Source organism: Streptopelia decaocto (assembly GCF_964273445.1).
Source record: "Streptopelia decaocto genome assembly, chromosome: 2".
In the NCBI taxonomy this organism is placed as follows: domain Eukaryota; kingdom Metazoa; phylum Chordata; class Aves; order Columbiformes; family Columbidae; genus Streptopelia; species Streptopelia decaocto.
In genome coordinates, this window is record NC_138655.1 from 94,536,994 (window position 1) to 94,559,725 (window position 22,732).

The window sequence follows — 22,732 nt, forward strand, 5'->3', positions numbered from 1 at the left end:
GAAACAGTAGCATCTGACTTTTTTTTTAATTGTCTTAAGTTTACTAAGTTAGAAACATTTTAAAATTGCCTAGTGAGCAAGCTTGTTTAAAAAAAAAAAAAAATCTTAAAATCTTCAGGTATGCATTTAATATCAAACGCTGGCACTACACAAGTTGTTGGCAAAACTCCCACTTACTTCAATGGAAATGTGATTTGGCCCTGAAAGAAGGGATAAGTATGCATGTCTACTTAAATAAATTGGCATTTATCACCGCGGAGTATTTTGTATCTGTCCTGCTGAACCAACAGATTTCTCGTCTTTGCACGCCAATGATCTCCAGCTTCTTTTCTACGTTTTGTTTTTAAAAACAAGATGATAGGTAAGAAATTAGCAGCAGAAAGGATACAAATTTTGTAAGAGACCACTGTTTGCTCCAAGTATATAGCACCCAGCAGAATATAATCGTTGCCTATTAATTAGGCTCTTAGGTGCTTAAATAATACAAATAATTAACAGTAATGCCATCTTAATGCCAAGGTAAGGTATTTCATTAAAAAGTAGACATTGCTCCCGGAGTGTTAATCAAGCCATCTTGCACATTTTCTCCTCTCTCTTGCCAATGTAAATGTACTTCATTATTCTTCTCTATTAGAACACTACCATTGCAGGTATACAAAATGTTCACTTATTGCTGCTTGAGTAATTGTAATTTTCAGATTTACTTGAACGTTTTTGCACAGCTATTGCGAGAGAGCGCTAACCCTCATTCCTTCTCCTTAAATTCTGTCACTTCTCTGTTGTGCCCTGCATCAGTTCACTATAAACTCTGCAATCTTTTTCTGTGCTCTAATGCCTTTTCGCTCACCATATGTGATATAAAATAAAGTTTGAAAATGGGGCGGGGGGAGAAGTCTTGTGAAGTTTAAACACAAAAGTGTGTCCTTCAATCCAACTAGAGCTGATCGCTGCCTCTGATCCGGTTAACGCCTCAAAGGCAAAACTCCAGCCTCAAGCTGCAACATGCAGGTCCCGTGAGCTCTGACTCAAACCACTTCAAAAAACAAAGGGAAAGGCTAAGAAAAATTAGAAACATAAGTCTCCTACTATGTCACGGCTGCAAAGGCAGTAGAGATGGAGGCAGCTCATTCAATACTTCATTTGTATGCTGCTGTTGTCATGTTTTTACAAACTATTGTCACATTTTTGTCACGTGTCATATTTGACAGCAGACCATAAACCAAGAATTCTGTTAAATAAGTGATTCGCACTCAGGCATTAGTCCTGGCAGACACCTGGTGGGAGAAATAATGAAACCTCCATTTTGCAATCAACCACATTTTACTGCCTATTCTTGACACTTAACGGTTGTTAAATGTCAGCAGGTCACTGCAAATTTGTGATTTTAAGTGTCTGAGTACCCAAATAGAAGTCAGTTTCGAGATATTTTCTTTTCTCCTTAGTTAAATGCTTTTAAAGGAAGTGAAAAAAAATATATTTGTATTCAAGCTTGGCAGCAATTGGTTTGGAAAACATCTTTGGAAAGGTCCAAAAAATACTCTGATGCAACACTTAAAGCAAGGCTATCAAGATCCGTAGTGGTACTACCTACAAAAAGAAGCAGCAGGGAAAGCAGAAGATCCTGAAATCTGGAAACTGAGAGCCCACACGACATTTTTTTCCCTGGGTGAAATAAAGAGCTGGCAGAAGGAAGGTAGCCATAGAAAGTCTCCCAGGAAAGCTCTCTGTCCAACAACCTACCTGCACCATGCCTGGGAGATGGATAAAGAGAGAGATACCATGCTCTGCAATGTTAATTGAACGGGGTTCAGTTAGGCATAAAGGCAAACGGAGCATAAAATTGCATACGGACGCTAACAAGCAGTGACAAAAGGCCAAGGAAACCACAGCCCTTACCTATGAGTGGGAGTTCGTCCATGGTAATGCCCTGAGATTTGAGGTGCTTCTTGATACAGGCCAGTCGCTGCACGTTGGGTCCCCAGCGCCTGCCTAGCTTGTGTATGTGCTGAATCTGTGTCACAAACCGCATTTCATCGTTTAGCTTGCACTCAGGTCTCCAGTCTGGAGGAGGAATCACCCTGCACATCCCATACTTCTCTACCTGAGCTCGGACTGACTCAATGTATATCAGCGGGTCATGAAATTCCTTGGTGGAGGGCCTAAGGATGGGAATCTCCCCCAGCATCCCCCACCCAGACTTACTACTGCCCTTTTCGTGCTTTCCCATTGAGTCTTGTGGCTTGTGCAAGGACTCCGCTTGAGAGGTAGAACGATTTTCACAGGAGGCATTTTCAGTTTTGCCATGTGCTTGTTTCCCTGGCGTACTCTTTCCAGCAGTGGCTCTTTTCGGCCTATTTCTTTCCAAATTCTTCTCTGGCACTTCCTTTTTAAGGTGTCCATTCAGCAACGGCTTTTCTATGGCTGCCTTTTTGCTGGCAGCTTCTGCCAAGTTGACGGCCCCTTTCATTCTCTTGGTGGGCGACTGTATTTTGTCTATGTGATTCGTCTCTTCCAGCCTCCTCTTCGAATTGCGCAGCCCCTCCCTTAACTGTCTCCCCACCTCCTTAGTGCATGTCTTTTGGTTCAACTTGCCATTGACTTTTACACCATTAACAGCGGTATTGTTAGACTTGGATGCTCCAAGGGATAGCACCTGTTTGCGGGTTTTTGCATTGCTACTTTCTAGTTTCCCTGAGATTGTGTGGTTGACAGGTGAACTGGGTTTGTGGTGATTTAGTTTGGTTTCCTTGACCAGTTCTTTCTTGGCTTTGGTGTATGTGACAGTTCCCTTTGTCACTGTTGCAGTGTACTTCACAGTTTTGGACGGTGAAGGTCTGACTTCTCTCATCTTTTTGGCACTGGCTGCATTTGCACTCGGAGATGACATTCGAGTGATCCCGTTGACTTTAGAAACCTGCAATGCCAGGAGTGTTGCAGGGGAAGCAGAAGGAAGGAAACAGAAAACAGAGAAGTAAATTAATAATGTTACCACTCAGCCATGGCCTCCCAGCTGCTGGACAATCATATTCTGCAGTCCTGACTCCTGGCCCCTTCATACATACAATCGTCGCATAACTGTTTTCACCCAGGCAAAAGGAGCGACTGGGCGTGTTTATAACAGATAAAATAGATTTAAAAAGAAGCAAAGAGTCCCCAGAAAGCCTGTCTTGCTTTCAGAGGGTACAAAGCCTCTGACATTAAGAAGGGTGAGGTCCCTTGCTTGCACTTCCCCCTACCTTGTCTACCAGAAAACCTGTTATGGTATCACAAAACACAGGCAATCTGATTTACAAAAACTAATACTTTCACTAGCTCCTTTTCTGGCCCTCAGACACTATCTCATTCCCACCCAACTTCCCTTAAATGCATACACAGTTTACTACTTCTTAGCAGATAAACTAGCCAGTGTATACTATCTAACTGAACTGGGTATGTTTTCCACAAAACACGCACTGGGATTCAAACCAACTTCCTGTCTATACATACATACATATAAAACAAGATATTGAACACATTATGCACCCAACAGATCAGGACGGCCATGAAGGATCCAGTCTGTCATACATATTAAATCTTGGGAGGCACCTTGTTGCTGAAGTCATTATTTGAAAATAAAATATATACAATAGTTCTATGCATTTTTTTTAAAGTTTGATATCTGGGCAGTTTTGCTGACACATATTTTATTATTATATCATATTCATCACTAATGTGTCATTGCAACTGAGAATTGCTGGACTCCACTGCTTTCTGTTGGACACTTAAACCCAGCTGTGAATCTAAAATTTATATTTTAACTATAAGGTGTGCTAAGCACCAAAAGCAACCCTCAGCTTCAAAGGCAATTGTGATGGCTCACCACTGCCAAAACTAAGCCCCACTACAAAGAAAATTAAGTTCAAGTTTAAACCTGAAACACATTTCAGAGTTTAAACGTTGTCTTCTCACCTCCTTAAACTATTGTGAGTGCAGAAAAACACATACAAAAATCAGGAACACTGATAAAAGTGCTCAAAGTGAAAGCATACAGTAAAATCCCCCCTTATCAGCACTCAGGTGAGTAACCCCATTCCTGCAAAGTTATAATACTTCCCTGTGGGATTTCAAAATACCTGCCAAATTAGTAAGCATGGCAGCTTCTCTCAAATAAATGCAAAAATGGTAGCCACTTATAAAGTCGAGAAAAATGTTATAAAATTGAGATCAAATAGAGACTGAAGAGATCACGCTATGGTCTTGCATTAAGTGACTCACAGATGAGAAACTGGAAACTGGGGATTCTGCATAGACACACACATATATGTGTATACATGCATTCACTGTGTGCATTCTCCCCTCTGTACACCAGAAGCTGGAGCAGGAGTTATGCCCTTTTAAACCCCATCCATATTCTTGTCCTTTCTTTGCTTACCAGGTAGAAACACTTCAGGAAAATCCAGTTAACTGATGACACAACTTCTTACCTTGAGCTTTCCAAAGACATATGAGATATCATCTGGAAAGCAAACGCTTGCTAACAGAAATGCATTTAGCCGCCTCCCTTGAAATTTAGGCAGTACTCTCCATGTGAAATGGAGGCCTGGGTTTTACAGTGCTTTTCTATGCCCCAGAGCAGACCTGGGCAGAGGGCTGCTGACACACTGCCTCCTGCCTGCAGCAGCCAAAACAAGAGCTGAACATCGCTGGCTTTACAAATAGCCAGAAACATCGATCACAGATTTCACCTGGACTAATAGAGAAGAATTGACTGAGAACTGGGAGAGGAAGGTAAGCTGGGTGAGGGTGATCATGGAATGAGTTTTCAATTCTAAGATGTGACAACAGCAGAGAAAGGGCAACAGACTTCAAACCAAACAAACAAATAAAAAAAACACCTGCAAAAAACCCAAACCAAAGCAATTCCCCCTCAGAGGAAGGGCATAAAGCACAAGCCATTATGCCTGGCCTGTTCACAGAGTTCTCTAATAACTGGAAAAATAGAAAAGAAATCACAGTAAAAACTGGAAACACAATTATGTGAGTTAAGGGCAACTATATAGGAACAGAAAAAGCATGCATGGATAAAATCAGAAAGGCCAAGGAGCTAAAAAGAAACTTCAGCTAGTAAGGGACATAAAATGAAACAGAAAAAAGAATAAATAACTTAAAAATACATACAACAACAACAACAAAGAAGAGAGGAGATGAACCACCACAGGAAAACAAATGCAACAGTTTGGCTAAAGTGTTTGTGGTTTTTTGCATTAGCTTTCACCAAAGTGCCACTGACTGAATACTTACCAGATATATAACATAACCAATTTCAGCAAAAGAGCTAGGAAGGTAACCCTAGCAAGACAGTGTAACTAGATGACTGTAAGGCATAGGTCCTGGAAACAAGGTGAGGTGAGGCAGAGTCTAGCTAACTTCAAATCCTAAAATCATTCTGGAATAAACCATTAAACAGTTAATTTTCAAACACAAAAACTATAATAAGATAATGTTAAGAGCAGATAAATAAAAACAAAACAAACAAACCTCCCACACCCCTAGTTTTGCCAAAATAGCACATCGAGCTAATTTAATGATCTTCTGGCAGACACCTGGATGAGCTGGTAAAGAAGCACCTCCACTTCAGTGGGGCTCCAGTCACTGTCCCACAGGACATTCCATCATACAAGTTCCCTAGATACGTCCTAGACATAATTATTCTAACGCAGCTTCACAGGGGATTTAATAAAGTAATCCTCAAGAGAAGTTCACTGCCATCATGAGACAGCGTTTCAGGTGACTTTTCGCAGGTACTTGCCTTGGTCTTGGTTCTACCAAGTACTTCCATCACTGACGTGGATTGTTGTAAAATTTGCTAGTGACACACACCTGGAAGGGGCTGTAAGCACTCTGGAGACAAGGTGAAAATCAAAGGCAATCTTGAAGAACTTATTTCAGAACATTTTTACAATAAGAGGAAGTGCTATTTTTAGGAAGGACAAATCAAATACATGTAGTTGCAGAAGAACATTTGGGGACCACACTGAGCTGCAAAACACGATAGCACAAAGCACGCAAATCACCTTCTGAGGCCTATTATTAAGAATGTTGAAAGCAAGGGATGGGAACACAGGCTCTCCTATGCGGGGCTGGACCCAGTATTGGGCCCACACTGCATGAAAAATTAAGACATTGGAACAAGTCCAAAAGAGCACAAAGTGCTCGGGTATTTGGAAAACATGTTCTTTACTAAAAGCTAAGGGAGTTGGGCTTATTTAGTCTGAAAGAGATGAGTATGGCACAACTCTGTAAGAGACTCCCGATGCATAAGGAGCTCTGAAAAGAGACAGTAAATGCTCTTTCCATGTTCACTGGGAAAAGCGGGAGAAAAAAACCCTTTAATTGTCTACAACGATGGGCTCAGGCACAACTAGGAAAGCTTTCTCATTAGTAGAAAAGAAAAACACTGGAAGAAGCTGTCAATGGATGCTGTGGAGTCTCCTCTAGGGGAGGTTTTCCAGAAGGTGTCAAGGAGGCCATAGCTATATTACTGTTCTGTCAGGTACAGTCAAGACACCACATCAGAGCAAGCAGTCAAGCTGTGTGGAGGCACCTTGTCACTTCAGCCTTCCTATGATTTTTTGAAGAAGTTGTGACCAGACGTCTGAAGGGCACTCCTTCAGCAAGGGGTGGTGACACAGGGTATGAGAACAAAACACAGGCATGGAGAAAGTGCTCATGAAGAAAGGCAAGATCTCCACAGCTACTCCTCCGCAAAGAAAAACATGCCATTAGCACCATCAGCTTTAGGCCAGTATTAAAACTGCCAAGATACAAAACTCTGGAAAACTGAATTCATTAAGAAAACAGCAACTTATCACAACTCTTTAGAGTTGTTGGAATACCTCCACACAATGAAAGCTTAGATCTCTCAGGGCCAAATCTTGAACTGAGCAGGTACATAAGCTTCAGCTATCTAACCTCCAATCCTAAATTATAAGAATACTATTTTGAGTTTTTATTCAAACATTGTGAAGCTATTCCAATGATGAACAGGTCCTGAAGTAGAGAACACTTGTCTTTGAGTGTAACATAAGTAATTTGCCTTTTCCCTTCTGGTTGCTAAAGAGACCCCACAAGAAAGAAACACTGCTAAAAACTTTCTCAGGACCATCATCTTTCCTAGAAAGACGCAACATGATGGTTTTCAAATGGTTCTCCCTCTCCCCTCCCCAAATGCCCACAGGTATTATGAGTGTTTTCAGAGAGGATAGCCTAATGTTTAAGATACAGCAGTACTATATAGACCAGAACAGACCACGCTCCAAATGGGAATAAGCTGCAACAGATGTCTTCCAGCTAGAAACAAGTGGAACAAACAACGTGGTCACAGCCCACCATCAAAACGGCTGGTGGATTCAGGATTTCACATCGACAAATGTGAAATTCTGGCTGGTCAGTCATCACCTACATGTTCCTGGTCTGCACTTGTCTCTGAGGACCCATCAGACGATTGGAACCAAAAGAAACAAGAAATTGTGGTAGGCATTTTCTTACCTTTCCACTGTTGATATGTCTCCCCCCAAACCAAACATACACACACAGAGTCAGCCTAAAAAATTGGCCACACTGCCAGGTGCGCAGGTTCACCAAATGGGAGTCTATGCCACAGCTCCATCCCGAGGCAGTGCTTACACTAAGCGCATAAGAAAGAAGTCAATTTAATTCAAATAGCAATAGTGATTGACATTAGCCTTACATGACTCAAAAGTCTTGAGCTAAGGTGAAACTAGGGATACGAATAATCTTATCTGTGCTTTTCAGCTATCTTCTCAGTTTTGCTGACATATATTTGTCTTCGGACCACTCTTTTCTCCGCTTTACTGAACACTTGCCTTGCAGTAAAAGACAGTATGATAGATTTTAAATTTTATTGTCTTTTAAAAAGCAAATGGGACCAGCACATTGTCTTGCAGCAATTTGTTTGTTGGATTTGAACTGGTCTACATACACACCTCTGCACAGCACCTAGGATCCATCCTCCAGACACATACGCACATACACACATACAAAATAAAGCCAACAAACAACTTGTTAGATAACAACCACAGTAATAACAGCAACATTAGCAACACCAACAACAGTTTTGGTCCCAAACAAATTCAAGGTATGCAACTGATCTGGAATTCATTCATAAAAATACTCCTCTGTTGACAGTTTTGCAGAGCTAAATTACCATATTAGGCCGAGAGAGGGCCCCATTGAACTACATTTCCTTTGCTCACAACCCCTTTGAAGGAGGGGATTTGGGAAGATAGCAAGGGAGGAAGAAAGAGAGAGAGGGAAAATGTGCCAAGTGCAAGTGCACACCAGAAAGCGAAGGAAGAATGAGAGGAAAAAAGAAAATCTCAGGTAATTTCTAGTGTTCTGCCTCCATTTTGTGTAAGACTGAAAAAAACAACACACACATAAATAAACCACATAAATGCACGTGAACAAGGAGCAAAAACACACCGGAAGGAGGAGGAACATGTGGCTAGCACCCTGGGAAAACAACTCTCCTCTTGGAAAATACTGAAAATGTCAACAAGGACCCAGGACAAGGGAAATTTAGCAATGTCACATAATTGGTGAATCTAAGGTTTTGTACAAAGCTAAATCTTTTTGTCAGTCAAAATGCATAATCCACCTTTAAATAGTTACAGCCACATTTTCATTAAAATTGGTAAGAAAGTACTCATGTTACTGTGGATTGCAGAAGAAAATCTAAACGCTTCTTTTTTCTTTGTAATTGTAATCTCAATTTACAGCCCCCTCATTTTCTGAAGTCTGAGGACACCACTTTGTGAGGTCTGTGTGGTGTGACTGTTGGTTGTACTGTGTTGCTTTAGAATTTCTCTTCATTTTGCGTAGCACAACTGAAAACACCTAATATTCTACAAAGCAAAATCCACTTGGGTTGTGGACAAAATTCTTCGACACCTGACTTTTCACTTCTCAGAACTAGCTTCAAAAGTGACAGCAGTTGACTTTCATAAGAAACATAACCATTCATACTTTGATGATACAACTTTAAAGCATTCCACATAAGTGTTCCAGTGAGTTAAAATAATTAAGTATGAAGTGCATCCTTACATTGTGGGAAACCTGTTCAATGTGAAGAGCTCATGGCAGAGCACGTCACAGCAAGGACTACAGGATGCTGGTAGTCAGAAAAAAGAAAGCAGAAGTATGCAAAAGAAGGTAGCCATTCAACCTGGTGACTAGATAAGCAAAAACTGACACGGGGAAACAAAGAGTGGAAGTCCTACAGAGTTACAGAGAAATATACTGTACATAGCCTTCAGGATCTTAAATTTTATTTTGAAGGTAATACAAATCCAGTAGAAACATTTCAGAAGAAGCTAAATATCACTGAACCACAGGGCAAAGAAGATTTCCTCAGCAAGAGCATCACTGTGTTACTTTTTGCTGGTTTTAATTTCCAAGCCTGTGGCTGAGAGGTACCATTTAAAGCCTTCATAACCCTACAAGATGGCAATTCCAGCTCCACTGAAGTCCAGGCCAGCCTACTTAGAAGAAAAACCCTTAGATGCCAGCAAATAAAGACTATCTGTAATTGGCCTGTTGAGAATTAACCACTACAAAAAAAAAGGCGTAAGCTCAGCAAGCTTTCTGTACTGCACTGCCCTAGCTCACGTACCTTGCTAACCCAGACCCAGACTGAATAAGGACGCTGACCAGGGATTTTGGAAGTCTTTTATAAAAACCTAATTGACAGTTGCTATTTTAGGAGGCCTTTGATCCAACCATCAAAAATAGATGGAGACGCATCCTGCCCAAACACCAGTCAGAAGCACTGAATGACTGGTCAGCTAAACTTACACACCCAAATCCAAGTCAGCCTGAGACAAAACTCTCGCTGGATTTTTATTGCTGGTTTTCAACAAGGTAACGTGACAGTCTGAATTTCTCCCCATCTGGTAAAACCACTGTGAAGGAGGCAATACCCTGGAGTTCCTAAAGATTATGCATTGGGCAAACACTTTTTCCCAGACTCTGAGGTTTGTCTTGCCCACATGCAACACAAGACACTAAAGCATAATGTCAGCTTCTCTGCAACACCAACAAGCCTCTAGGGTAACCCGAGCAGACCAGCCTTACATAAAAAGAATTTGTTTTTCCACGTGCTGCCAGCCTTGGCACGGTCAACAGAGAGGCCCAAAAGACTGCCAGTCAGAAAGGTTTAATAAATAGCATGTGAACTTTACTCTTTCATATGTATACACTGGGTAATATAACAGGGTTGTAAAGCATGCTTTGGCATTACACTGCCTTTCTATGGATATACCACTTTTCTTTTTTCCTTCTTTCTTTCTCTCTTTCTCTTTCACTGAAAATAAACTCCCCGCTGTCTCCAGATCACGCTTTTAAGGACTGCCATGTTCCCTCTGTGCCAGGGACTGGAAAACAGAGCTAGCACCTTAAAAGTCTGTGTTTCCCATGTGTCCACAGTAGCGTACAATTCATTACCTGTTTCCTTAAGTCCTGAGCCGACCTATGAAGAGTGTGGTGGTTGTTAGCAGTGAGCCCTTTCGTAGAGGAGCCAGTGTTTGTAGTAGGATGGTGATTAGCAGCAGCCTGGTCTTTTCGGCTCTCAGCCTTATGTTCGCTGTTCCTCTCCTTCCCTGGTGTGGCCTCTTTGCTTTTGTGTTTCTGAGCAGGTTCTTTCTCCTTCGATGATTTGCTGGACCCATTGAAAACTAAGAAGAGAGAAATCAGAGTATTAAGGAAAAAAAAAATGAAAAAAAAATACATAAAGGACAAAAGTCTTCGTTCAAATCAATTCAACTTTCTCTGCTGTCACTGTTTGATATCTAGTGAGCATCTTCTTATATCTAAAGTAAAATTAGTACAAAAATAGAAACACTATTTTGCATATTTCTTTGTATGAACAGATTTACTAAAGCATTTCCTTTGCTTGTTAACACGCATTATTTTCAACATCCAAATTAAAACATACAAGGGTATATTACTGTTTTGATTGACCTAAATTTAGGCTTATCAGTTTGATTTTTATTTATGACAGTTTTAATTAACTTTATGCTGTTGCAGCAAGGGAATTCTAAACATAACCTAAATAGAAAAAAGGTTTATTTTTACATTAACGTAAAAGAAATGTTCCATGAAAAAGCATGTTTTGTTTTCATCAATAGCCAAACTGCTGAACCAAACTGACAGCAATTTCCCTATAGCGGAAAAGCTGCAAATAGAAAAAGGTACTTCTGCAAGCAAATGTAAATACGACAATCATTTTGGAACATGTCATATAAAGTAGTGCTGGGACCTCTGCTGAGAGCCCTGGACTTCTGCTGAAGTGAAGGGTTAAGAAAGTACAGAACAGAAACTGTATTTTTTTGTACAACAAATATTACGCAAACATAGACAAGTCTATCTCCGCAAGTTTTGTTCCTCTCCCTCTGCTGAATTTATTTAAGAATAGCCACTGCTCTTGTGTTGTCAGGGAACATGAAAAGCTGAAATTCAAAAAAAAAAAGATGTCACATTTCTCTTTTTGTTTTGTTTATTTGTTAATCAAAAATGCAGCGAATTTCTGTCAGTGCTGCTCTCTCTTCAGTGAAGCACTTGACAGAGGTCTGTGAAGCTTGTGATACAACACTCACAATGGCAAGTGCTCTCCTGCCTTCTCTACTCACCTTCTCTTGTTTTTTACCCCTGCTTTTTTTGGCCATGGTTTAGGAAAGGATGTGAATAAGAAAATTCACAAATACTTAATAGTACAAGTATCTAAAAATTGTATTTATTACATGACACACACCATCTGTTTGGGAATATTAACTAAATGACTTGAGTTACTGTTTTCTTGTGAAATGAAAAGACTTCTTTTGTCATTAAACATGATATACCTACAATACACACCTTTTTATCTAAATTGTGAAGCTTAGCTGTCTCTACAGATGTCCTGTAGTATTACAGTAGTCGTAGCAGTAATAATAACAATAATAAACAACTAACAACCCTGCTGTACAGAAGAGGGGCACGCAAGCTGCTTTTGAGCAAACACCTACCTCCAAACCTTCCCAACCAGCTTTCTACCTTTCTGATGCACCTCCAAAAGCTGAAACTCCAGCAGGCTATTGACAAATTTGTTATTCGGGTCACTTATCATATTCAGTTGGTTGTAAATGTTAAAGCAGATTATGTAAAAAAATAAAAATTGCAATTGTTCTTCCTCCTGTCTTCCTTCTGCCTTGCATAAATTGAGTAAGAATGAGAGAAAAGCCGTCGGCAGCGAAGCCACCACAAATTCCCCTGTGGCTCCGTCACTCCTGAGCTCAGGAGCAACTGGCGCTGCCCCGGCCAGCCACAGATTTCTCAGCGATTTTGGTGAAAGTCGTGTAACCTCTGTGTCTCATTTCCAGTGATGGAACTGATAATAATTGCCAACCCCTCTCAGGGAGTTCACGACAATACATTCATCCTCCTTTGTAAGGAGTTCTCATATCAGATGGAAAACGCTACAGAAGCAAGAAGCACGGATATTTATTTTTAATAACACATAGCACAAACAACCAATGGCAGGTTCGTTAATGTGTGTTTTATCACCGCAACTGGTATTTTCCTTCAGAGGGAACGAATTCTATATACTGATCTGCTCATACAGAAACGTTAAGTCAGAGAGATCAGTTTTCTGTATGCAGTTGCCACTTTATAAACTGAAAATTACTAAAACAGAAAACACAGCCAAAAAGCCAAATTGTGCACTTTTATGGTTCACCAAAAAAACCCCCAGTGAACACGAGACAAGGTATATTTTATATGCAACAGCTCATTAATTTTAAGTGTCGTGGGAACCCTGCCAGTTTTGCCCTCCGAGTAATTATCTTTTGTCTTAATTTGTAAGATTCTTGAAAGGGGGAAGAGAGAAATGGGAGAGAAAAAATGTTCAGTCTCACAGGAAAAGCTTAAAAAGCTTAAAGCCTGAAAACACAATAAAAAGGGAGAGACGTAGGTGCAAAACAGTCCTAGTCAAGCTCTCTCTAGTTAGATGGTATCAATTTCTGTAAGAATCAGTGTCTGTTTCTTCCAATACCTAGTATATTGTTATATCCAGCTAGATAGGTATAAAAGCCTTCCTGCAATAATAAGTTCTGCAAAATTCACAAATATATTATGTGAACAAGTATCATAATGCAACTTGACTATTACAAAACACTACCACAAGCCAAGCGTTTAAGGGGAAAAAGAAAATCCCCCGGACCATGATTTTGCTCCTATCTCAGTAAAAATGTACAAGTTAGTTATTCAGACTTACAGAATACAATACAGGATTAAACTCTGGCCCTAACAGTAAGACACTTCAGTGAAAAGATGAAATCACTGGGAGAGACCAAATATCCCCCCAAGTAATCTTGTTGTTAAAGAATAACTGATAATGAGACAGAAACACCCACTTCCCAAAGGAAAGAAAAACAATAAAACTCCCCCAAAACCAAAACTCTACATTAAGTATTACTGAGACCAAATCTGATATAACAATAAAAAGATAACTAATTCTTTTGTGGCTTCTTACACAGCAAACTGCATTCTCCTTCATGCCTGCCAGCTCTTCAGTATTCCTGAGGCATTCAGAAAAGCAGAAATTGTGTAACTTATGCTTTACTAAGCCCAGATATAGGTATGCTCCAGCTACAATCTCCCATCCTAGAGATAACTCTGATATGCACAATATCTAATGTTCAGCTCCCCATCACTTTTTTCCTCATGAAAGAGCAGTCAATAAAGGTTTCATTCTTGAAGCAATAATTTCATTAAAAAACCAGAAAGACAGAAAAAAAGCCTAACACACAAGTGGTGAAACTCACGTAATTAAAGCAGAAATCTTTTGTAATCTTGAATCATTACTGTTTTACGCTACCTTAACCAGCTCTGTATTTCCAGAACAGCCTTTAGCTAAAGGTAAGAGCAATACCAACAAATAATTAAAACTGCAAGTAAATCATGAGTGTCTAGACACTTCAAATAGAATAAATGGATATCCTTTTATCCATATCTGCCTGAATGCTTGTTCTCAAAACGCCACGTCCTCCAAAGCAATTATTATTATTATTATTATTATTAAGCTGAAACAATACGAGTCCCAGAGTGAAATATTTGTGGGTTTTTTGGTTAGCAGCGATGATCAAATGCAAAGAAACTGAACCACTACATTCAAAACTCACAAGCACTGGGGGTTTTTAAACCACTGATATAATTTACGGCAGCAGAGCAAAACCTTATGGCAGGCGTGATCCCCACGGATGCATCACAGCACTCTCTGCATCAGGGGAACAGGACCCTGGGCACCAATATTGACCCAGGATCCCATATAGGGACTTAGGGGTATCTCATTTGAAACTGTGATAAAGAATCCCTACGCAAACCAAAGCAAACTGTGCAAACTGTGCCATGTACTAGGTGTAGCTGCAGCAATGGCTAAAAAAGATTTTGATCAATTAAAGCCATAGATGTGCCCAATTACTACAGATCAACTAAGCCTTTATTACAGGAATGGACACTGTAGTGAGCTATAAACATTTATTGTGTTTTCAGCAATTTTCTGAAGTATTCCTACAAATGAATTTGCACGCAAATATTTTATAGGATACACCCAAGACAGCCATTCAGAAGCCAACTTATAATACATACAATAATTAGGCTTTCACTGTGTAATCAGCGCAATTACTGGACTGGGTTCAGCCAACAGCTGACTCCATGGACAAAGCCTTCTCTCCCAAGCCCTCCTGGAGTTTATTCCTGTACCAGATATGCTTTATACTTGAGATAATGGGGGAGTCCCTTGCAGACGGCAGACGGCAGAGTACTGGTGTATGAACCCTCTTGCTTTTTCCCAGCAGCTACGAGATAAATGCACGGACTGTACACATACGCCACACGTTGCAGAGCTTGTGCAGAGTAAAGCAAGTGATTGCACATTCATAAAGCTACCCAAACAAAGAGGGAAGATAAGAGTGAAAGGGAGAAGTTTTGTTTTTAGAAGAAGAATAGGGAGCCTTGCCAATGTTGTGAACCCGAGCCAGCTACTCCAATGCAAACCTCATGTTGTTACATAGATCATGTTTGGGAAGAGATGTAATATTAATCAACTTTCTGGCATTAAGTATCTGTTACTGTACAAAAACATTCTTGCTCTGGCTTTAATTCAGTTTTAAGTCACTGTGAAAACATTTATGTGGCTCTCAGACTGCCTTAAAGGACCCAGGCAATAATTCTTTTCCCCTCCTGGAGGAACTAAAACAATGATCTATTTCCATAAACCAGCGTATTTTAATACTGACGATTGTTTTTCTTAAGTGTTGGGTATGTTCGGACTTCTATAAACCACTTCCAGAGATAGAAGCTGTCTTCTGGAGCCCCCCAACATGATCTACCTACTCAGGATCAGCAACAAAGGCATACTTCAGGAGGAAAGGACACCACACCATCATACAAAAACCTGGGGTACCACTGCATCTGCACTTCTCCAGCCCTAACCCGACACTATGCAGCTTGTCAATGGCCAACTCCACAACAATGTTTTCATAGCCACATGCTAAGAGAAGTCAAACAGGAGAACCGTGGTAGATAACACTGAATTGCTTTTTGATGCTATCAGTAACACAACTCAAAACTCTATGCACACAAAAATATATTGTGCCATCGAGAGAAGCGCTATTGGTATGAGACACCATGCCACCGTTTGCAAAAATTCAATACCAAGTGTCTCGTCTTAGCACAAATTCATTACTCTCACCTAACCATTATTACACAAACAACATCAAAAGGGTCACTCGCTAAGCAGCAAGTCCATACAAGAAGTGTCTATCTGTTATCACGAGTCTCTCATCAGGATAACAATTCCATTTTTTTGAGCAACTTCCAGTTCCCTGATTCTTCTCTACAGGTCATACATCTAGCTACTGAAAATCCACAAATCCTAAATGTGTTGTGCCTTATTTGCATATTTAAATATGTAAATTAGTGTGAAACGGGTAATTTTCATGTTACATATTTTTGCAGAAAAATTAAATGTGCAAAAATGTTTATTGCAACAATTACTGGTTCCATGGTATTTCAACAAAAGGCTGTAAATCATCAAAATAATTGCCTACCCATTAACTATTGTAGCACTCTGTCTGAAATTTTCTCATTCTGCATTTTAGCTGGATGCAGAAAATATTTTTCTTCTAAATGTTTACCTCTTCAGGATTAATTTCACTGAGAAACATGCATGAGCCTAAGACTCCGTCTTAGATACCCACCCACAAATATCAAATTTAGTTAAAGCCAAAACTAAATTAGGAATTACAATCGCAAATCAGAATTTTCTCACAACACTCTCAAATGGCTATGTATGTAAAAGACATGCCATTTAAGTCCAAGATGTACAAACACTGCATTGAACTATATCCTGAAATAAGAAAAAAAAATCTACGGTCTTTACCTGAATCATTTTTGTTACTACACATGTAAGGAAATCACCCTGCTAAATTACCCACTGCAAACTGAGAAGCAAAACCTTCTTTATTTATGGTAAGAGAAGAAGGCAGCACTAACGCAGAGTATAGGATTTCTAGCAATGCCTGCTTACTACGCACCACTGCCAGATCTGTTTTGAAATTTGAGCCCCGAGAAAAAAGGCGTCTACACAATTTTCTCCCCTGCTCATTTCAGGCAAAAGGCACGCAGAGCAGTTTTTATCTGACCATGTTAACAGAACACAGGACAGACCAGTAACCATTTCTGACCCAGCAGGTTCTCTGACACACTGGAGTCAGTTTGCTCCAGCTAAGGAAACAAGATCCTCCTTCATGAAGAAGTCTGGTTACAGATAACAATGCCTAAGTCCGTTTTCCTAAATGTAAATTAGAACTTAATTGTCCATCTCGGGTGTCCGAAGACAAACACGACATTCCCAGGTACGCTGGCCTAGATGTGCACTTCTCTCCACCTTTGAACTGCTCTGCTGATGTGAGAAATACCTAATCCTGCAACCATCCTTCTTGAGGAAATCAGACAGCCATTATTAGAGTAACTGTAGCCTGCTGCTTCAGTTGTCTACGCAATTGTGTCTGTGTATGCTGCTCCTCCTGAGGCCCTTTTCAAGCCCACAAGCCCTTTCAAGCCCCTTTAGCTCTCGTGATGGGACCGATAACCCAACAACTCCCTAATTGCATCTTCCCGCTCCCTAGCTCAGCCTGCCTAACAAAACCCTTGGCACCTGCAAACATTTTCCTTCAGGAGCCTGCAAAGAAAACCTCCCGTTGTGCCACAGAATGAAATCAAAGTAGGATTTATTTAGTCATGAGGAATTCAAAGAATTAGTTTTAAAGAAACAGAGACCTAAGCCTACCCTCTTACCTACAACTCGGAATTTCCTCCGAGCAGTGGGGAGATGTAATTTAGCCTCGGCACCTCCCTGTCCCCCAGGGAAGCGGGGTACAGCTCTCTTGCAGAGAACCTGCTTTCCCTGCACGTCAGCCTGCAGCAGCTGACGACTGACACGCTCCTCCCTTTCCAGAAGGTCAGTTTGCTAATAGATCAATGTTTGTCTCTCCATCTCCTCCTCCATGTTGGCAAGACGCCCTGTCATCCAGGCTGTGGTGGTGAAGTTAGTTTATCCCCACACCTGGCAGCTATACTGAAAAAAACCCCACATTGTTTAAGCCAATGCTCCTGCCTGGCTTCTTCCAGTGAATTCCTTGTGTTCAAAGCCGTGTAATAGTCTCAGATAGACTGATGGTCATTTGAGATCCATACAAAATGCAGGCTGGAAAATAAGCGTATCCATCTGAGCAGCATGCAGGCATCCTGTGGCTGGGCATTCTGGATCTAAACAGCGAGAATTATGGGGTTCCTACACCCACACTCAAAAGGGTCAGCAACAAGGCTGTAATTACAACAATCATCCAAACCTCTATCTGCTGCAATACGCAGCACCACATCATCCCTAACTTTCTGTATGTTAATTTTGAAATACACCACAAGTCCCGAAGTTAAAAAAGGAACTAGGTGCTTTAAAAAGATGAAATCCTTTCCTGAAACAGCAAGAGTGATTTCTCTATTTCAACTAAATGTTCGTATGGTTTCTTAGTGGGGAAAACATCCTTTTGAAGTCAGCAGCTATATGGAAACCAAGTGATTCAGTTAATTAGTTTCTGGCCTTTCACCATTTTAACCCTGCTATAAATCCTAACCCAATGAAAATCATTCTGATTAGGCCAAAATTACACATCAAGGTTTGGAAAGCTTTTAAAATTTCCCCATCCTCAAAAGACATACATAATTAAAAGCACAAACCTCTGCCAATTTTATTGCTGAATTTGTCAGAAAAGTTATCAATGGTATTTTGCAGCAGAGATCAGACTAGATGACCTCCTGGGGTCTTCTCTGACCTGAATTAATCATGACATATACTTTGAGATCATACCTTAATCCATAAGCATGTAAGAACCACTCAGATATTTTAGTCTACATTACAAGAGAACAGTTCTCTTGCAAACAAAAACCGTAAGTCTTTAGACAGCATCTTCTCTTAGTGAGAATTGGTCATTGCAAGTTTAAGCATGCTGAAAAAGACAGTAATGGGAAGAGTTACACGCAGAACATCCCACATGACATGAGAGATATCTACCCAGAACTAATACTAGCTTCTAACCAAGGCACAAAGCACCACCAATGACATCCGAGCCTTCACCTGCTGCTAACTTATCTTAACATATGTCAGACCCGGCCTAATCAGCTGAAGCTTGGCAATGACATGAAACCAATTTTTAAGAGCACCGATCTACCATTTTCCCTTGCGGTAACCACAGCAATACCTTAGAAAATGGTTTAACTGCAAGATTGTCACTGCCTTTACAAAGATACTGCACAAAGGAGAAGACTTGCACATTGCTAAATATCACCCTTCCACACTCCCATGCATGTGGGGGATAAATACTTCTCCTGCCAAACATTTTACTTTACTCTAACAGTTGGGTATGTGTGAAGCACATCAGAAGCAGTAAGTAAGAAAAGAGGATGGAAAGGCACAGGTAACAATCTGATGCTTTAAATATAACTATGTAAGCAGTAAGATTGGAAGGCAACAAGTCAGTTGAGCTAATTACAATAGTTCAATTAATGCAGCAAGCTATGCCATGTGTTATATGTACTTTTGATTGAGCTAGCTGTCCAAAAGGTGACTCAACAGGCTAGATTATAACAGTTTGGTGTGCAACCCTAATAATGCCCCATATTGGCATCAGAAGAGGATATTGACAAATGACTTCACCCAGGAAAGTTGTTTAGTAGAAAGCAATCATTTGACACTGTCTAATGACATTAATCAAGCTCTGAACCTTTGTTGTTGTATGTCATAGCAAATGCTTAGCATTTTCAGGTCCAAAGTGCTTGACTACACATTGTATATTAAAAACAAAAGACTTTAATTCATTAAAAATAGACTCTCACGCTAGATTAAGTTCATTTGCTGCACCCGTCCCTGGTTTGCCTTTGTGTGTGGTCTCATTTAAAACAGACACACATGAACCAGAATCTACTTTATTCACAGGAAACAAAAATACTATTGGCTGTCAACCAAAATAACAGACACTGAAAAATGGGAATACCCCTGGGTAAGGAAATTTTAATTAAAAAAAGGAAAAAAAAAAGGAAGAAGAAGAAAAAAAGAAATTACAATGATGAAGAGAAGCTGCCTTCTGTGGGAATTCCTGTTTCATCACCTTTGTCAAAACATCTCACATTGTCTCCTATGTATTTTATAAAGGTCTTCTGCAGATCTATTAAAGCAGCAGCTTCATTTATGCTCACTCTGATCTATATTGATAAAGATTATGAAGCCATTAGATGGCTCATTAAGTTTGACTTTACTTACCCTCAATTAAGATTTCAGGTGTCTCTGGTTTTGAGCTAATTTCAAAGTGGCTGCCATCTGGGACATCCTCAAGGAACACAATCGGCTCCTTTTGTAATGATGTATCACATTTAAAACTCTAAGGCAGTGGCTCTGTCACGTGCAATCTCATTTTCCAGATCTAGAGTTTTGTGCCTGTTATTTTTTTGGGGGGTTATTTAGCAATCAATCCAAAGTGCCAAGTTTTGATCCATGGCTTTTACAGCATTAAAGCTCCTGCTCACTGCAAACAGCTGAAATGCTATTAGGCATAACATCCCCTTGCACTTCTCCAGAAACAGCTTACAAAAAGAGAGCTTGGGTGTGCAATAAAAAGCAGATTCAGACATATTCATTAAAACTAATTTGGGTATATGTAACAATGGCATCCTTTATAGAAAGCTCCCTTTTGAAAACCAGAGGTGAGGACCAGAACAGTGAAGTAACTGGGATCCACTAATCTCTTCTTCAGAACAGAGAGCAGCAGGAAAGAATAACAAAAAAAAGCAGGCACAGGTCACAACCACCTCTCAAAAAGTGTGCTGTAGAGAGACCTTCCTCTCAATCCTCCTACTAAGAGGGGGAGAGATGAATGGGCAGTCACCAGAAAGAAAGATTTTCATGGTAAACTAATACTGAGGAAGGGAACTGAGAGCACAGGCTCCATTCTGGAATTATGTCAGGCACAGAGGGCCCAGAGTTGTTATGATACAAGAGCTTTTGTTGGAGAGAGAACCACATCACACAGGACTTTAGCAGTGGAGCACTATAGCAGGCTCAGAAAGTTTTAAGCATGCCTTTTAGGTCTTCCATTTTACACTAGGCGATGTTGCAACATCCACAGACCCATTGATCAAGATACAGCACAAGGACATCACGACAGACATATTGTGTCATGAACATAGCTTTTGTTGATTTGCAAAGAAATAAATTACTTGAAAAAGCTTCTTCCATAAAATCTTTCAAACGACAACATTAGTGCAGTTTCTTAACCTATTGTGGTGTCAATATTGCATGTGAGAAATTAAATCTTGCCCCTGTCACATGTTTTGATAACACTTACAATGTTTATATTTAACTTTGATAAAGTAAATCTATTCTAGATTAAACATCAGTCTCATAAAGCCAGAGTGACTTTGTGTGTGTATACATATATGTTACATATATGTGTGTGTGTCTGTACAACTCCAGTATTTGTGTGTGTGTATGTGTATGTATATATATATAATTGCAGCCCTGTAGTTCTAGTTCTGCCACAGACAGAGTTCAGGTTGCTAGGAGAAACAGGTCAAAGCAGAAGATGCCAACACTACATCTCAATCCACCTTCCTATTATGGTCTATATCCTTTTCACTCAGATGCAGAAGGATGGACAAGGATTAAGCACATTGAGCTCATAAATTTATTCACTACGCAGTGCAGGAAAACCAGCACCATTTAGGACCTACCTTGCCCATTTGGTACATGTTTATGCGTTTTTCCTTTCCTGGGGGTTGACTGGCATGATGATGAAGCATTGTTTGTGGCTGATTTTGTGTCCTCTGTCTCCTCCTCCTCCTCTTCTTCATCCTCGTCATCCTGAGAGCTTCCAAAATATACCATGTTGCTGGGCAGGGCTGGAGAACCTGATCATTATAAAGAAATGGCTCATTAGCATCATTACATTCACTTACTGCACTAACCACATTGATCATACGCTACTTCAGTGTCATGCATGGCAAGGGAAGAGGGGGACTCAGAGATGGAAGGTCACACCAGTGCATGACTAACTAGAGGTTTTATATTTATTATTTTTTACCAACAGGACACATATACGCTTGAAAAGCAGGGGTTTGCCCCCCCCTACACATTCTATTCATACTTTAGACAAGCAAACAGTCTTGCTACAAGCCCTAATTAATAGCTTTGTGTATTCAGAAAAGGACTAATGCACATGCTTAATTTCAAATGTGTGCTTAAGTGCCTTACTGCAGTCTTAAAGCACAAACTAGAAGCTTACGGCTTTTCCAAACAGAACAAAAAAGAGGGTTTACAAACCAATCTGCGCTCTGGTAATATTTTTAGGTTATTATTACAACAAAATATTCGTATTTAAACTTCACAATGCTTTGCAGACCTCTACAGCATTGTACACAATGCTTTGCAGTATTCTGGTTCAGTTTTAAACAAAGAGAAAAACTGAGACATTGAGATGCTTAAATTTGCCTAACAGGTCCCCAGCGATGGACAGAAAAGAGCAAAGGTCTCTCAATTCCCCATGTGCTCCTCTTGAGAATGTTGCTTCTCATCTCTTGCTTGCTTCCCATGATGCTTCCCCTAACCTGCCTCGCTGCACAAGGGGAAAATATAACATGCAGTTCAGTGAGAGAGAAGTGAGGATTCACAAGCCCAACAACAACACAGGGCTGTAATTTAAACCTAACTCTTGCACAAAATTTCTTTTATATGTGTCATACAACAGTATACAGGTTTCTCTGTATTGAACCAAGACACACGACATGACTGTAGCCATCTAATAATTATTTTTAAATGTGCAAATACTGCTGACACATAATTGACGTGTTCCCTTATGCCTGGTGTTAGTTTCCACTTCAAAATGAGTCTTCTGTCTATCCTCTGGAAGGACAGGTGCCCCAGGAACCTTCTACTCATTCACAAAGAGATTTCTTGGGTCAAGAAGGGGAAAAAATAGAAAATCAGTAAAAGTGAATGGGGAGTCATCGGTTCAATTGTCTTCCTCTGGCTAAATAAGACAATGGACAGAGAGAGCTGGGCTACAGACCAACAACACAAGGTAGTGCCAGT

General features: G+C 40.2%; 1 protein-coding gene across 2 annotated transcripts in view; it reads right to left on the reverse strand.

Moving 5' to 3' along the window:
• JARID2 (jumonji and AT-rich interaction domain containing 2) overlaps positions 1-22,732 on the reverse strand; it is a 228,380-nt gene that overhangs the window by 30,736 nt on the left and 174,912 nt on the right. For both annotated transcript variants that reach the window (XM_082046119.1, XM_082046120.1), the window contains exons 5-7: positions 21,376-21,552; positions 10,504-10,733; positions 1,897-2,914 (exon numbers count right to left, since the gene is read on the reverse strand). In XM_082046119.1, the coding sequence (XP_081902245.1) occupies positions 1,897-2,914; positions 10,504-10,733; positions 21,376-21,552 (1,425 nt within the window). The remainder of the gene's footprint in view (positions 1-1,896; positions 2,915-10,503; positions 10,734-21,375; positions 21,553-22,732) is intronic.